The sequence below is a fragment of the Paroedura picta genome, unplaced genomic scaffold (assembly GCF_049243985.1).
Source record: "Paroedura picta isolate Pp20150507F unplaced genomic scaffold, Ppicta_v3.0 Ppicta_v3_sca25, whole genome shotgun sequence".
NCBI lineage: Eukaryota > Metazoa > Chordata > Lepidosauria > Squamata > Gekkonidae > Paroedura > Paroedura picta.
The window spans coordinates 15,900-34,419 of NW_027518622.1; the positions used below are offsets into that span (position 1 = coordinate 15,900).

General features: G+C 40.9%; 1 protein-coding gene across 1 annotated transcript in view; it reads right to left on the reverse strand.

Annotated features, from left to right (window-relative positions):
* Positions 1 to 3,392: 3,392 nt before the first annotated feature.
* Positions 3,393 to 18,520, reverse strand: part of LOC143828394 (clusterin-like protein 1) — a 47,317-nt gene continuing 32,189 nt past the window's right edge. The window contains exons 4-8 of the mRNA XM_077318812.1: positions 16,129 to 16,296; positions 12,433 to 12,877; positions 8,185 to 8,328; positions 6,901 to 7,115; positions 3,393 to 6,094 (exon numbers count right to left, since the gene is read on the reverse strand). Of these exons, the coding sequence (XP_077174927.1) occupies positions 5,885 to 6,094; positions 6,901 to 7,115; positions 8,185 to 8,328; positions 12,433 to 12,877; positions 16,129 to 16,296 (1,182 nt within the window). The 3' untranslated portion in view covers positions 3,393 to 5,884. The remainder of the gene's footprint in view (positions 6,095 to 6,900; positions 7,116 to 8,184; positions 8,329 to 12,432; positions 12,878 to 16,128; positions 16,297 to 18,520) is intronic.

Here is an 18,520-nt window from a genome sequence, read left to right on the forward strand (position 1 = left end):
CCCTATCAGGGCGGCTGAAAGGGAAGCTCTAGGAGCTCTCGCGGTGTTCCTTTGACCGCGCTTTTAGCGGCGTAGCTAAACAAGGGTCTTCTCTGGTTTGCCAACTGAGTTTCGAGCTGTCTGCACAGCTTGGGGTGATGGGTTTTAGGGCGAGAAGGGATCTTGGTAGGGCATGATGCCGGGCAATCGGGCTTCCAAAGGCGTCAGTTTTCTCCAGAAGTGCAACACAGGTTTTAAATAAAGTTGCAATAATAAGTGACTTGTGTAGTCTGTTGATCAGTTATGATTATAATTTAGAAATGAAGTGTAACTCACCCCTTTATTAACCCATTGCCGTTCTGAATGCCTCTGGAACACTGGGCATTAAATGAACAAGAGAATTGCAAAAAACAATGAGAAGCAATACAGAAGAATACTTTAGAAATCAAGTGTAACTCACTCCTTTATTAACCCATTCCTGGTCTAAATGCCTCTGGAACACCCTGGAATAGGCATTAAACCAGGGTTAGTCAAACTGCGGCCCTCCAGATGTCCATAGACTACAATTCCCAATTGCCCCTGCCAGCAAATGCTGGCAGGAGCTCATGGGAATTGTAGTCCATGGACATCTGGAGGGCTGCAGTTTGACTACCCCCGCTAAACAAACGAGAACTGCAAAAAACAGATGTGCACAATATTTCTATGTTTTTCTTTCCAAAATATTGTTCTGGAGTGCCTTAAACATGTGCCACTGTTTTTTTAATGCCAATTCCAGCCTGTTCCAGGGTGTTACAGAGGCATTTTAGCCCACCAAAGACCAAATACCGTCCTGGATGCTCCAATGCTAAAGTACCTCCAGAACATGCCAGAACAGGCTGGAATGAGCATTTAACAAACCATAATACCTCAAAAAGCAGTAGGATGCATCCAAGGCACGCCAGAACAATATTTTGGAAAGAAAAACATAGAAATATGGTGCACAGATTAACCCTTTTCAGGCCAAAATGCCTCCAGAACAGAGGAAAGGGGAGGAAGTATTCCATAATAAAGTGGCTGCATTCCAAACAAAGCAGAAGCTACCAGAGAAGTGCTGTGTAATTGTTGCTCATGGGTTCAGGAGTGGACAGAACAAACCCTGGGCCAACTAGAGGCTTCAAATTTACATTGCCTCTGCTAGGAATGTGAAGCTTCACAAAACTCGCTGGGTATATAGGGGGGCATCCCAAGAAAGTGTAGTGCAAGAAAGCATATGCTATGTCTGTATTTAGAGTTCCAAAACATTGTTCTAGATCTATAGTATCTTTAACACATCTCAGTTTTTTGCAGTCCTATTATGTGTTTACTGCCAGCCTGTTCCAAGATGTTCCAGAGACATTTTGCCTTGGAAAGGATTAATGAAAGTATAGGAGTTCCACTTTTTCATTTCTAAAATATTATCCTTGAGTGTCTGTGATGCATTCCCCTGATTTTTGTGCCAATTCTGGGGTGTTACAGAGGAATTTTGGCCCATAACAAGTTAATAAGGGGTGGGTGAGAAGTCTATTTTTTCATTTCTAAAATATTGTTCTCAATTGTCTGTAATGCATCCCACCATTTTTTACAGTATTGTATATTTAATCCCCTTTGTGGCCTCTTCCAGGGCTTTCCAGAGGCTTTTTGGGCTGGTAAGGGTTAATAAAGGTGCAGGATTGCTGCCTTTTCATTTCTAAAATATTGTTCTTATGTGTCTATAATGCATCCTACTGTTTTTTGTGGTAGTCTTGTTTGTTTAATGCCCATTCCGGAGTATTCCAGTGGCATTTTGGCCCAGAACCAGTTAATAAAGGGGTGAGAGTTCCACTTTTTCATTTCCAAAATATTGTTCTCAACAGAATGTAACGCATCCCACTGTTATTTACAGTATTCTTGTATGTTTAATGCCTGTTCAGGCCTGTTCCATATGTTACAAAGCCTTTTTGGCCTGGTAAGGGTTAAAAAAGGTGCAGGATTTCCACCTTTTTATTTCTAAAATATTGTTCTCAAGTGACAGTAATACACCCCCCTATTTTTTGTGGGTACTCTTGTTTAATACCTGTTCTAGCCCATTCCAGGCCATTCCTGTTTTACCATGTCCCCTGGGAACATTGGTAGAAGACCAGCTTGCAAACGAATGATTTATTAGTGTAGGAACCAGGCTGATAACTTGGAGCAGTGATAAAGAGAGGACCCAAGCACTCCAGGGCCCCACAAAACCTGAATACAGCCCTATTTATCTTATAATGTTGATGGTATCTTACTTTCTTGGCGTGTATGCTGAAATGACCGGGTTAGCCCAATATCAGATATCGGAAGTGATTCAGGGTCAGCCCTGGTTACTATTTGGATGGGGGACCACCAACAAAGGGCAGGGTCATGAGGCAGTCGCTAGCAAACCACCTCTATGTCTCTTTCCTACAACCCCTAGGGGACTGCTGTAAGCTGGGGTGATGGCTAAGTCCATCAATCAATTATAAAATGGTGCATTTAAGCTAAGTATGCCTAAGTGTGACAGTTATATTTATCAGTGGTTTCTGGCGCTTATGTCATGAAAAGCTTCAATTGCCTATTTTCACTTATTAAGCTCCCCTTTTTCTCCAGGCCTATTACAAACCTTACGGATACAATACTCCTTAATCATTATTCTTGATTTATCTGACAATGAGAGCTATTTTCGCTAAGTAGACCTTGCTGTGTGAGAGAATCACGGCTGAGCTTATCCTTAGGCAGGATGAGGGGAAAGATTTGAGGATAATCAAAATTGACGGGAAGTTATTTATTTGGTTTATTGGGTTTTGTTTATTTCTTGAACAGCACAGCATGTTGACACTTTGGCATTTCTACTGAGAAACTCGAGCATCTCAAATGTCTCTGGCTCAAATGTTTAGTATTTTAGAAGGTTGAGAATGAGGATATAATGTAAACTTAGAGAATGCTTATAATATTTGCATATGAAACTAACTGGGGGAAATGTATACTTTAACAATTTTATTTCAACAGTAGTTTCAGCTAGACATACTACCAAACCCCCATGAAAATGACTCACTACTATACCAGAATAGTGTTTTTATTGTTTTAACATGCATTAGCATCTTGCCACTAAACGTTTGTTTGCACAGAGATTTGATAATCAACTATAAAGGAATTTTGACAAGACTAGAAGACTAGACTTCTGTATACAATCACATGTTTCAGTCATGAATTCAGCATGATTACTATTCCCTGGTGTGTGAATGACAAGGGTGTTTTTACTCTTTCAGCACATGTTTTACCTACAAGTAGCCCTGTTTCAGACATGAAACCTGCTGTTAATGCCACAGGATCCACTATAATGCAAGTATGTGAGAGCCAGTTATTTGATGTCATAGCCACATGACAACAAATTCACAGGCCAGGAAGAGAAGAGCCAGAATTATAACCTCATCTGTGAGGGCACTCTGAAACAATATGTTTGAAGCATCAGTAATTCAGAGGGCTGAACAAAATGTCAAAGTTCTGTCTCAATAGGTACATCAAGCTCATGTGTGATAACCAAAACATTACAAAGTCATGTTTCCATTTTGGCCCAAGGAAACATAGAACAAAGAGATTTTTTCCCATAATACATATATATTTAATGTAGTTAGAAAATTACACTGCAAACTAGAAATTAAATATTTATTTATTTATTTATTTATTTATTTATTTATTTATTTATTTATTTATTTATTTATTTATTTATACCGCCCTTCCCTACTCTGGGCGGTTTACATAAAACATTTTAGAACATTAACATAGAACAATATCAATATCAATATCACATGCATCGAGTTTGATTACTATAAAGCAGTAGTTCTCAAACTTTTCTTCTCTGTGACCCCAACTTCAGCGCCGAAGCCCAGCAGGGACCCAGCTGGAGGAGCTGCCAGCTAGTGCTGCGGAGGCGGTTCCACTGCTCCCCCCAGCCATGGCCATGGATGAGCCCCCACAGGAGGTGACTGGAGGGGTCAAAGGGCCCTGCCCGGGGGAGGGTGCTGCTGCTGCCACCACCACTGCATCCACATTGCTCACTGTCACACTCTGGGCCGGGCTTGGGCACGCTTCTTGCTCCCTTGGCTCGCCGCTTCTTTCCTTTCTCCCTTCTTTTAACCATGGGGAGGGGGGTTCTGTGGTGGCCCTGCTGCAGAGCATGTGGGAATTTCCAGACAGAGTTGGGCAGGATGGGGCAACTTTGGATCTGCGGGAGGAGGGGGTCGCTTTCTTGCCAGCTCTGAAAGAGCTGCATGAAGCATTTTGGTGCATTCCTTGGCAGGTGCCAGCGCAACCATCCTGGCAGGCTGGGCAGCTGCAGAAGGAGCCAGTGGGGTGCTGAAAACATGTGTCCACACATGTGCACAACAATCAAGGCAATGTGAAGACAGCCATTGCCATGGTTCTACCATCTCCGCCTCCGTCCAACCTCCGTCCACCTCTGCCACCACCACCCGCATCCACCCGCCACCACCTGCTGCCCACCACTGCCACCACACACCTCCACATGCTGCCACCTGCCACTGCAACAGCAGGCAACCTGGCAATGACTCCAAGGTTGAGAACCACTACTATAAAGTATAAAGAACAAATATAAAATAAATGGTTCAGTAACATGTAAAAATTTAAACTTTGCTGACAATGATGTGGTGTAAGCATCCAGACTTTGAATCTGCTCCTTTTTTGTCTTAATTGTGCTCATAATGCACAGGGCCACATTACTCATAATACGGGAAGTATGGCATGAACACATGACCATTTGGGGGGGGGGGTGAGGGAAACAAAGGAAAGCACACACCAAGATTGGAGTTAGTGTTACATGTCAAAATAACCTTGAATCATTTTAACTGGAGCTGTATGCTGAGCTTTAAAAGGCCTTATGTGTAAGGTAAAGGTTACCAACAGTCCTGGAGAAAAATGTCCTGTCCCTTTAATAGAGACTTAATGTATGGAAATAGGCTGCTGAACCTTTTAATGGCATGGAGGTAAATAACATGCACTCTTCAAGGGTCAGAACGCTTTCCCCCCCTCTCCAGGCAATAGAGAGGCCCCCACTGGAAAATCAGTCTATTGGTGCAAAATATCCCACTGTATGCTGCCGAATACATCTAACATTGTTTATATATTTCCTGTTTCGCCTTTTGGACATACAAGCCAAATGCTAAGAAAACATGACAGAGTCATCAGGTAACTTGGCTGTATACATTTAAATTTATTTCTTTTTACTGACTATAAAGTTATTTAATATGAAAGATTCCTACTCTGAAGGTCTGTTCTGTAGACTGAGCCTTGTTGTACTTAACCAAAGGAGAATATGCTGGATTTACAAGTGGATAGTATTTGTCAGAACTTCCGGCTTAGTAATAAGAAAATCACAATGTGAATAAAATTGCACAAATTTTAAAACTTCTTTTAAATATAAAGTAATCCCATGGCTCCATACCTCCCTCTTGTCAGCAGCATGGCAATACGTTAGGGAAACATATCAGACTGACTGATAGATAAAAAATGTACCAAATCTTTGGTTGGTTTGTCACCTTCCACCTTTAGAAACTCAGGGTGTTCATGAGCTGCTCTTTTTATTTATGCATATAATAGCATTTTATAATGCATTCAGATTAAACAAGATGAAATGCCAGGAGAGTCATGAATGGATCAAGGAAACCAGGATTAGCCTTTTATCAAATTCAAACTCCCCTCCTTCATGCTCCCAGCTAATTGTCAAGTTGTAAAAGATAAATCACCCTATCAGGTGCAGGTGTACAATTAAATATGTAATTAAATTATTGCTTGTAAGCATCCATAAAATGTAACATATCAAAATTACCACTCTGAAATTTCCATTTCTTTCCCTTTGTTAGATTTCTTTTTTTCTACATTTTCAATGTAAACAGAACCAATTTGCCATACCTAGAAATTCTGTCTTGTAAAGCTGTAAAGCTTTCTCAGCTACATATTCAATGAATTCGGTAGTCTGTATGTCTAAATCCTGAGGAACTTTAATTTTGAAAGTCGGTGAAGTTAAAATATTCACATCTACTGTTGTTTCATTCAGACCAGAAGCTTCATCTGCCTGGGCATCAGGGGAAACCTGAAAGGGAACAGCTTGATAAGATATCTTCATATTGTTTTGAAATATATTTTAAATAACTTCACGGTTGTTAGTCTTTAAATTTAGTCTGGAGGTTCTGTTGATGTTGTTCCTTAGAGATTCCAACCAATTTAAGGGTGTCAGCCCACTTTATTTAGGTTAGGTGCACAGAGACAGACTATGTAGCAACCAAACAAATGGTGGAAGGATTTTATTTGGAAGTTTGTTTGTTTGTTTATTTTAGGAATGTTTGCTTGGAAATAAGTCACATAATTCAAGGGTCTTGATTGCAGCTAGAGAAAGGAAGTTGAAGCAGGTCTACTTAGAAGTAAGACCTATTTTTATTCAAAAAGTGTTATTTTAGGCTTGCAGCTTTATCCTAACAATTTTTGAGGCAGTCACTGGAAACTGACATACAGCATTTATAGTGATAAAATTCATAACATTCTCTTTGACTTGTACTCTGACTTTGTTATATTGACCTAAAGAACGTATTTGAGTCAGCCACCAGCAAGATTCTGGAAAAGTAACCGAAAGGCATTAAAACCCATTAGTGCCACTTGATTCCTCTCAGATGGTGATACAGGTCACTTACTCATCATGCTAAAAGGATTTAGAGTAGGCTAGTGGCTAAACCATGGAGCGTCAGATTATCAGGGGATTACCAAGTATACTTAAAACCTACCTCAATAAGAGCTTAGTATTTTAAAGACCAAAAATAACACACACATATTCCCCCAGGTAGTCCTGAGTTGGTAAATGTCAGTGAACTGTGGTCACTTCCATTTTTAATGTATGGGATTTACCTTTACTATATTGAAAATGTTTTGTGGCCCAATGGTCCTGTTGGAGAGTTCGGACACCCATCCAAACCTTTCCTTCATTTTATTCAACAAGTAGAATGTATCTTCCGTGTGACGTTGGACCATCTGGAGAATCTGTCGATACTGCTCAGCAGAGATGTTAACCAGCTTAAAGACATCGTCAAACTTTATATGTAGCGCAGGGACAGTGGGGCAAACTATAAAAAGCAAACATTGTTTAGGAAGTTTCAGAAATGTTCTACTATATGTCATTTTATTATGAAAGTTGTGTTTGGGGGTGCATTAGAATCTGAAGGAAATAAATTTTGCATTTCAATTGATTAAAATTATTGCTGCTAATTAGAGTAGCTATTCATCTGCTTTCCATGTAATGTTTAAGTTATAAGCACCTTTTGTTGGAACTCTTATGGCTACAAAATACAAAAACTATTTTGGAAACTACTGTACCCATTTTTGCCTTCAGCAATGGTAGCGTTGGTAGTCCAGCCTATGCAGCTGTCCTGCTGCGGCTTCATCAGTATATACTACATTTCCATTATGTATTGTTGCAATTAATCTTGGATTTAGTAGTTTAAGCGAAGTGAAGGCACATGAGACAAATATAACACTGGTAGCAGCTGGACACCACCATAATATGGATTTATTGGGTGTATTCAGTGTCATCAGGTTGCTTCTAGCCTATGGAGACCCTCAGAAATGTCCTATTGTTAGCAGCCTCACTCAGGTTTTGCAGACTGAGGGATGTGACTTCCTTAACTAATATCAGTCACAAAGCTGTCTTCCTCTTTTCCTGCTGCCTCCAACTTTTCCTACTGTTACTGGCTTTTCCAGTGACTCTTTGTCTTCTCATGATGGGTCCAAAGTCATTTTAGCTTCTAGGGAGAGTTCCAGGTTCAATTGATCTAGAACTTACTTATTTGTCTTTTTCTGGCACACATCCACAATTAAATCAAAGTCATAATAGTTTGTTCTTGAACTAGGGTTGTCAGCTCTTCCCTAACCACCACTGGGGCACAGGGTGTAGAGGGTTTCCAGCTTCAGATTGGAACACTCCTAGATGTTTGGGGGTGGAGCCTGGGGAGGACAGGGACCTCAATGGGTTACAGTGTCATATAATCCATCCTTCAAAGCACCCATTTTCTCCAGGGGAAGTCATCCAATCTCTGTAGTCTGAGCTGTAATTCTGGGAGATTCTGGCATCCCTTGTTGAACATATAGTATGATGCAGTTAAGCCATACATCAGAGGCTGTTGGATAACTGTTTACCTTGTAAAAGAGCATCCTTACATTTCTTGCATCTCTCATGAAACTGAGGACAACCTGATGAATTTTGGCGCAGTTTATTACATGGAAGTCTTTCCTGACCTGGTACAATCTTAGAGAACATTCCACTTTTGTCAGAATCAGAATCTAGAATAAACACACACATGCACACAAATACCATTAACACAAACTTCATTTTAATCCTATGTTAAATATTATTGATGCACTTTACCATTTTGGCAGTTTTAAAGTAAGTATAAACATGGAATAACATATTTGTGAGGCCGAGATATGCATGGGTAAGTAGTGTAACAGAGCCCTCCTCTGTCTCCTGTTCTCTCTTACTGCCACCCTAGTCAAGAATCTCTTTTCTCTGAGGACTCATTTGTAGTTCTGGAGTTCCAAATGAGAAGAGTGCCTAGATACAAGGCATCAGAGATAAGGTGTAGTGTGTATGTGGCAGAGAGGAATCTTAGAGGTAGGCACATTGCTGGTTGTGTTTCATTACTGCCTTATGCATTTATTCATTTTATGCATTCCATTGGTTTATGTGGGAAGCACATTTTCATCTGTAACAGTTTCATTTTCCATCCAATTTGAATGCAGTTCCCAGAGTTAGGACTCCTCCCAGCCAACTGGCGAGTGATAGCAGAAAGGATCCAAGTTTTCTAATTAGAAATTAGAAAACTTGGATATAATATCCTAGACTACTGATCTCAGTGAGATTCATTGGATTGTACTATCTATTTCTCAGTGGCAAAGAGAAGCTCCAGGAGACAGTATTATAGGATAGGCTAATGGAGGCATTGACATGCCAAGTAAGGCAGAACTGGTTAACAGTGTAGTCAGATGCTTGTATTTTGCTAACCCATGGAAGCTGACAAAGTTTTAGGGAAGACAGAGAACATCTAGCACCTCAAGGAGGACAGAGGAAGGACTGAAAAGGAAACAAAACAAAGCAGGAACAGAATGAATATGGGCATCCTGAGAGAGGGAGGTGAGTGACCAAGGAGCACAGAAGATTGCATTCTGAAAGCAACAAATGTGGGCAGTAAAATAGTAGCACTTAAAAAAAAATTTCCGTGTGCACAGGCATTTCTGCATATCGGGAAAAATAGCATTACACCAGCTAATGGCATAGCGCTAAAAAAAATTTCCGTGTGCACAGGCATTTCTGCATATCGGGAAAAATAGCATTACACCAGCTAATGGCATAGCGCTAAAAAAAAATTCCGTGTGCACAGGCATTTCTGCATATCGGGAAAAATAGCATTACACCAGCTAATGGCATAGCGCTAAATATTATTGCACCTTCCAGCCACTCTGTAGCTTTTTGCTGTCTCGCTCTTGTCTGCCACCTTTTTGCGCTTCTTACAATCCTCAAGAATTGCTGGAAATGGTGGAAGAGAGCAACGCGCTTTATACGCAACTCTCTTACGCCTGTCAATCAATCTAGGCAGCCAATCCCCTTTCTCCATTTTTAAAGGTTCTCCAATGCCCACTCATTTTTTAAAATTAATATTTCTCCATTGAAACACATATGCATCTAATCACAGATGCATTGTGCTTTTTGAACACCACCTCTTATGGAATCACGAGTCTTGATACTTTTAAAAATTAGTCTTGTTCCTTATTGGGGGGGGGGGACTTTGTGTCACAACTTGGGGAGAGGGAATTTCTGGCATCGCCTGCTCACTTGTCTGCCTATTCATTGCTCCAGGCTGTTCTCCATTTTTTTTTTAATTCCCCTCTCTGGGAACAAGGAAGAGGGATGCAGTTGCAAGGGTGGGATGTTGGCTGTGGAGGTAGCACTTCTTTGCCTCCATACATTTCTTCTGCTGCTGTTCTGCTGGTTGTCTGCTGGGGAATAGCACTTTTTAGAAGAGTGAATACACTTTAAGCAATTCCCCAACTAGTGCTAAAATGGCAGATGTTGCAAACAGTTTGCTGGCCAGATGTGGGAGGCTGACGACGTCATGTGGAGTGGCTGGAACATAGCGCCTTCACAAGGTAAGCATTTCAATAAATTCATCATGTGCAGAAAAGCCCCCAATATTTATGTGAATTAGCAAATATTCATAGTAACATACCAGAAAGTCAAACTTAGAGATAGAATACAGCAATAGTAGACACTAGAAGTGACTGCAAGATATAGGAGAAAATCCCACAGACTATTAGCTCTGGTTCACATTCTAGCAAAAATAGGACTCGGATGACACTTTTTCATATAGAACAAAGTTTTAGTCCAGTGGTACCTATAAGACCAACAAAGTTTAATTCTGGGTATAAGCTTTCATGTGCATAAGCTTTCATATGCATGCCTGAACTGCAACACATATTTCCTCATACCTTATATATAGGTAGAGGGAGGAGTTATTTGCCAGGAAGGGTTAGTTAGAATCAAGATGTCCAAGTAACTGGGTGGTAAGTATATCTGACATTGGATTAAAGCAGTTGGCAGCAAATTAGCATACAAATACAAGAGTTAACAAACAGATGTGAGAGCTAATTTTAAGACCTTCAAGACCAATAAAAGTCAACTCTGGATATAAGCAAGAACGGAGAGACTTGGCATGTGTAGAAGCACACTTATTCAGATACACTGAGTCAGATTTCCTCACACATATGGGGTGGGGGGTAGTTGCCAGAAAGGGTTATTTAGAGTCAAGTTGCATAAGCATACCTAAGATTGGAATAATGAAATTGCTAAAATCTGTGAATACCAGCAGGTTAACATACAAATAACAAAAGAGTCAACAACAGATGTGAGAACTAAGTTTAAGTCCAGTGACACCTTTAAATAAAGTTTAATTCTACCCCTGTTCTTCCAATTTTAGTTGTGTTTATGCTAATTTGCTGCCATTCTCAAGTCTTATTAACTGCTTTAATTCAGTCTCAGCTATAGTTATTATCCAATTACTTATTGGCTCCAATTGCCTATGCATTTTGACTCTAATTAGCTATTCCTGGCAACAAACCTCCCCTCCCCCCCTTCATCCTCCCTCTACCTATGTGCAATGCTTGAGGAAATCTATTGAAAAGTATCTGGCCAAGTGTGAATCTACACATGCTACATCCTTCAGTTCTCACTTACACCCAGGATTGAACTTTGAGATGCCACTGCACTCAAAATTAGAGCACTTCTAAGTCAAATAAACCAGCAGTATTTGATGGAATTGGTGTGAAGAGGAAGACCGTTTATGGAGGGGGGAATTCCATGACCTTTTAAAACAGTGGTTCTCAGCCTAGGGGTCAGGACCTCTGTGAAACAACCCTTTCACAGGGGTTGCGGCAGGGTAAGCAACTTGGCCGGGGAGGCACCATCTACACAACAGCCTTGCAGGGTAGATCGAGACAGAGTTTTCGTCTGTCTGGAGCTGTGGAAAAGAGCAAGATCAGCATGGTGGGACAAGAGGCAGAACTGAGAAACCTTGGGGGGAAAACAATTTATATACAATCATGAACAATGGATCCTCATGCCATTGGTTAGTTTTGGTTTAATTTCTGTGAAGGAACCCTTGCATAATTTGGGGGGTCACCACAACATGAGGAACTGTATTAAAGGGTCGCAACATTAGGAAGGTTGAGAACCACTGTTTTAAAATTTCGCTGACTGGAAACATACCCTGTCAGTTTCATTCTCCCCTGATTCTCTTCCTCCTTCCTGAATCTGAACTGAGAATGAAGTCTAAACCAGGCAGTTAGGATGAATATTAATAAACTTCCATTGTTTATGTTTATAGCAATGATAATGAACAATGATAATGATAATTAATGATAATTAATGATAATTAAATTTAATTTAATTAATGATAATTAATGATAATTAAATTTTTAATGGGAATACTCTCACCCAAAAACAGCCTCACAAGGCATACTTACAGCTGCCTTGGCCAGTGTCACTCAACATAACATTCAGCATTGCAGAAATGTTACATGATTCTCACAGGCACATACATACTGCCACAAATAATTATGACAATGTGCTGTAAAGTCACAGCTAACTTATGGTGACCCCATGGGGTTTTCAAGGCAAGAGATGCTCAGGGGCAATTTGCCATTGCCTGCCTCCACATCACAACCCTGCCATTACTTAGTGGTCTCCCATCCAAATTTTAGCTAGGGCCAGCCCTCCTGAGCTTCTGAGATCTTACAAGATCCAGCGAATCTCGACTACCCAGGTTAGGGGACTAATACTGATACTTAAAGGCTAAATGCTACCAAGTCTACATTATCTATTTTAAGACTTGCCTTCAATTTGTTCAGCCATCTCTCTTGCTGTCTCTGTGTATCTTTCAAATGTATCAGTAATCATTTCACTGACACCATCCACGAGAGTTTTGCTGAAATCAAATACAAGCTGGAGGAAGTCTTGGACCCCCCATTCCTTTGGAGAGCCAGTATGTCTCATAGAATCCTCAGTTGAAGCTGGTAAAAAGTAAGGGTCTGTTGGGTCTGGATCAGACGTAAAATACATTTGAAAGGACTGGTCAAAGTCTTTTTGCATCTGTTTGTAAAAAACAAAGCTGTTTTCAAACACTGTACCCACATCAGACAAGAGCTGCTTAAACCAGTTTTCCATTTGTACTAGTTGGGCATCTTCTTTTTCAGTCTTCTGATTCAACTGGAGCTCTTTCCCCTCAGTTTCATACATGGAAACTGATACTGGGGTCATCTTTCTGAAAAAATCTTGAATCTGCAGGCAGAAAGCAGGGGGGGGGGTTCTTTAATCGCCATTCTAATTCAAATGCATATTGTAAGCTTCAAACATCCCCTTATGACTTTGCGTTATCAAATCTAGCCCTGTTTTCTAACTATGGAAGTGTCAGACTTCAGTGAGGCAGCATTTCCAGGGAAACTGTTAATCTTTGCCAAAATGAAAAGCAGAAACTGTAGTCTCTTGCAGTCTTACACTAGTCAACAACCAGAATATCAAGTCTGTAGTTCTAGGGATGAGTCTCCTTGCTGACAGTTCCGGCAAAATCAAATGTGCTTGGTAGAAAGAATCACATCCAGATTTAGGTAAGCTACATCACACAGCCTCACAATGTGAGAAGCTTGTATCTAAAAAAGTTAAATTACCTCCAGCCTAAACTCACAACTGCTGCCCTCCTAGGCTCAGACCATCTACACTGCTGATTGCTTGCACAGCTATGAGAGAGGGAAAGAAAGAAGGTCCTTTCACATACATCAGATAATGACCTTCAGCAATTGTTTGAAATCGTTTTTGCACAGGAGAAGGTCCCCTTGCAAACAATATTGCACTAGAAGCGCACTATCCAACCATGTATGAAAGGAGCCTGTGATCCAGTATCATTTCCATTATAATATTAATGGATTGCTTTTATTGTATTGGGCCTTAAACAGACATCGTTTGGGAGCTTGAGCCACTCCAGCATTTTCAGTTACTCTGGTCCACCACCCTCAAAGGAGAGGAATGAGATCCTACCCGCTGTGGGCCCCTAACCTCCCCATCTACACATTCAGCCAGAGGTATGTATAAAGCTGTACAACTGTAAGCTCTACTTACAACTGTGTAACTATAACAGTTGCGAGCTTTATCCCTGCCATCTGAAACCCTGCCAAGGGCAAGACTCAGAGTCACATGTGCAGCTAGTTGTACGTCTGTATGGCTCTATGCCAGCCTTTCTCAACTTTTTTACCATTGAGAAATCCCTGAAACAATCCAAGCAAATTTATATATATATGGTCAGATTATAGACTGCATCTGATCATGACAGAAAGCCACGCTGGGCACTAAGGTACTCAATACTCCTAGGGTAGGAGTGGAAGACACCTGATGCAATGGCTTTGCCGAAACGAAATAGGTCTGCTTGGTAGCTTTCCTAGGGATCCCCATCTAGTATTCCATGATGTATGAAAGGTGGGATATGCTTTAAATAAAATTGCCAATCCTACTTGGATAATTCCAGGTTCTCTCCTGTTTTGTCTGGTTATACTATCTAGCACAGCCTGCACATTTTTTGTATGCGAACCAGCATGACAGCTGTGATATCCAGGGTGCAGAATTCTGCCCCTTTTCTGCATTTGCTCAGAATCATGGACTACATACAGGCCCGGTTATTAACAGGATGGGATCATGTTGTTGTTTACAGCCTGTCATACATATATGTGCTCACAAAGCAGCTCTGTTCACTAGACCATGGATTATTGGTAGTTTCCCTAATTAGGTCAGCAAGAACGACTGTTTCTGGCTCTCGCTTTCTCTGTGTCTGTTCCTTTGCTGTGGAACAGGCTTCCTGAAGGCCTGGGGAAGGCCCTGACCCTCCATAGGTTTTAGAGGCTCTGAAAAGCAGAGCTCTTTCATTGGGCCTTGGGTAACACATGAGTGAAGGTTCCAGCTTGCTTCCTTCTTTCTGTTCTTCCTGCCAGTGTGATATATTACATTTATTTTTGTTTGTTTATTATTTGCTTAATTTTAGTTTGCCTTTCCCAATGAGCCTCAAGGCGGATTATGAAAATAAAACAATGCAGTAGAACCCCTACAAAACATATAACCGACCTAGGCTGGCCCTGTGGTCTTCCACGCCAAGCCAACAGGAGTGCCCCACCCCACCAATCTGGGCACATCCTGAGTCACTGACTGGCCAGGCAGCTTGGAGCTTCCTTATTTGCTTGTTTGTTCATAGTCTGCCTTTCTTGAAGATTACATAACGTAAATCAAATCATTATATCAAGATAATGGAAAATACAGCAAATGGTGCAATAGGATTTGGACTACAGAAATCTGAAAACAAACAGAAATCTAAAACAGAACTGAAACAAACTTGGAACAGAGCATCAGTGTTTAAACATGACATGTTAATTGGTGTAGAAACTACATCGTTGGAGCATGCCTACAGTGATAGAAGTATAGGGCATATAGCAGTATAGGCCACAGGGTCTATCCAGTTACCAATGTAATTTTCTGAACCATTTCTTTACACTACAGTGCAAAAAAAAAAAACAGTTTTGAAGAATTACATTTTGTATAGTTTGAGGAGAGTCAGGAACGTAGTAGCCTTTCTAACCTTATCAGGCAGGCTACTCCATAAAATGAAGACCATAACACAAAATGCACATGTCCAGGCAGCTATTGATTCTTAGCTATTTGTAGGGCTCAGCTGAGATGAACAAAGGTGTTGTGGCAGAGCATAGGGAGAGAGCCACGTTTGACTTCTTGCCCACCTAGTTACTTAGGCCCTGGGCTAAGCAGAGAGTCTCATTGATTCAACCAGTTCATATGATCACCTTGCTCCGATGCTGCCTATAAGACCTGCTCCAACATCCAGCTACAGGATCTGCTCCAAGCCCTTGTTGTCAAAACCAGAACTCCCAAAAGTGACATCAACTCTTGATGACACTCTAAGAAACACCTAAATCTCTGTGATAACTACCATAAACATTTCAGGGAGTCCTAGAGTATCACCTGGAAGAGGTGTCACTACTGGGTACTGACACAACTCATCTTATGTTCTTCCGCTATATTGGCAGGCAAGTGAGGGTAGAGCTTGGTGGCTGGCTAGGTGACTGGCCAGCCCAGGAGTTCCCTAACCTGCCAACTGGGTGCTCTTTCAGCCAGGGTTTTGGCACTGCAATTCGGATACCAGACCCCCATGGTGAGAGCAGGTGTCCCACAGTTTCAAGCCCCAACTCTCTGCTTGTGGAGACGGGGAGGGAAGAAAGCAGGAAATTAACACAATGATCCAGAAGTGATGTAGGCCTATCAGGGACATTAAAGGACTACGGTCTATTAACACATTTAAAACACATTTAAAGCAGTTTTAGTACTATATTTCATGACACTTCAGTTAACCATCATCTGTCTGTGGAAGCCAAATTTGTAAACACATGGCTCGTAATTTGTCCACTGAGTTCTATTGATCAGGAGATTAGCAGGTTATATTTAAAAAAAAACGAATGAAATACATTTTAGCTGTATCTTACCTTACTTGTAAATGAGGACAGGCCACGTCGACAAGTTGTATAAAATCTCATACAGTTGCTTTCTAGACATGATTGGCATTCATCCCATAAATTTTCCAGAGACTCCTGACATGTTTCTTCTTCTTCCTCCAGTCTCTCTTTCACTTCACTTATAAGTCTCAGAGCTTCCTAATTAAGCAATTAGTTAAAACATCTGAATCATGACTTACATCAGTCACATTTCAGAAAAAACACCTTCACATTAAAATATCTGCATCAATTCCGTCATAGGCTTTCTCTTCACAGCAATTGTGTCCCGTAGTTAGTGTACAATTCCAATCTGTCTTCGAGTATGGACACATGAAATGTTTGTATGTGTATGTGTTATTTTCTGCATTTAACTATTTGATGAGATCATTATTTCTGCTTACAGAATATTTAATATTTAACCACAAACTGGGTCTTGTGACATTATGGAATTATGGAATTATAGAACAAGAGAAGAAAAGCATAGCATGCACACACACACACCCTATTCCAATGGAACCAGCCACTCCGGGGATAGCCAGTGCCTCGGCTGTACAAGTCTCTGCATTTAAGGTTTCCTTGTAGCAGGAGACAGTTGATGGTCCATATATTGTTCTGCATTCTCAGAGGACTCAAAGAACTAACCCCTCTTCTCTTCATAAGCCCATGTGGAGATTCTCCTTGTCCACATACAGGCCATCCACTTAAATACTTCTAAATAGCATGTCAACAATGTATTTGGGAGGCCAGGGGCTTAATAAGCTTCCTGTTGCAGATTACCTGCTAACAACTAATATATTGGTTATATTATTATTATCATAATTTGATTGATATACCACCCTACTAATCAGTTAAAATAAGTTAAAAGTTAAGACTAAGCAACTTTAAACAAGATCAGATAGCATCAAACAGTACCAGAAACACTGGCAGCATCTACAATGGGTAGTGTACCACAAATCTCCCCAAATCTCCAGTGGGGTAGCTTTAATGGGGGGGGGCAGTAGATATTATTTGGAATTCAATGGCTCCAACTAAAAGCCTGGCAGAACAACACAAGCCCTGCAGAACAACACAAGCTCAACCAGGTGTTGGTCAGGACAAAGATGTTAAACAAAACTGGGGAGAGAGTCACACCTTACGGCACACAAGGGAGATGGCATCGGTGTGATTGCATCTTCCTTACTGCTACCCTCTGTCCATGACCCTGAAGAAAGGAGATCAGCCATTGAAGGGCTGTCTCTCATATCCCAGTGTCAGAAAGGCAAACTAGAAGCTTATGATCAACTATGTCAAACGCCCCCCCCCCCAGTTCAGTTGTCTCCAGAGGTCATCTGCCACTGCCATTCCCCCAACCCTGGCCATGTAAGGGGCCAGAGTGGAATGGATCGAAAAGTGAAGGTTCACTAGGTGTGCCAGGAACTGGTCCATGGTGGCACTTTCAACTACCTTTCCTAGAAACGCTAGATGTGAAATGGGGCGGTAGCTGACAGGGTCCCATGGATCAATTTGTGTTCATATATTTGTGAAACCACCTCTATTTCTGTATTCCATAACACCTTCTAAGATCATAGGCCAAGTTACAACTGCAAACTCTTCGGTAGCTGCTTCTTGACTTCCAACTGCAACTTACCAAAGGCCAAGAACAAATCCAATACTACAACTTCAATTTCTTTCATAAAATTTTAATTGCCATTAGTTCCTCCAAAGAATCCTGGGAACCATATTTTGGTAAATCGTGAGCACTGTCTGTTGAGATACCAAGCATCTTTTCCCACTCCACAGGGAAAAGTCCAAGGATTCAATTTAAAGAGGAAATTACTGTTAAATTAGATTTGTCTGCAGTGCTGAAAGGTATGTCTCTCAGCGGAGGCTGCTTGGACTGGAAAGGATCATTGGTTCTTCAGAATGCACTGAATAAATAGAAACAGAAGGAGCCTGGATCAGGCCTGTACAAATTCAGCTATACCCTCTCTAAGGCTAATACTTTTTAAACTGTCCCAAACGATGTATGTTTAGCTAGAAATAAGTACCAATGAGTTCATGGAATTGTTCCTACATTATGCCCAGATGTTTTAAACTTACATTTTATTCAAAATCTCTCTTTTCCATTTTCTAAATCATGTTAACAACAATTCAGAAGTAGCTTAATTTATGAAAATACATTCAATGCCTAGGGTTGCCAGCAGAACTGTAAAAAATATCTATTAGAGATGTAATGTGTGGAAATGGGCAGCTAAAGTTCTTCATGGCATGGAGGTAAATAACATCACCAAGATAAAAAACATTCCAACGAGCATGCACTAAGGGGACAAGATAGGTTTCCCCATACCTGTTTGCAACTATATTAGTGGAGCCCTAGAAATTTACATGTAATAAATTTCAGCCA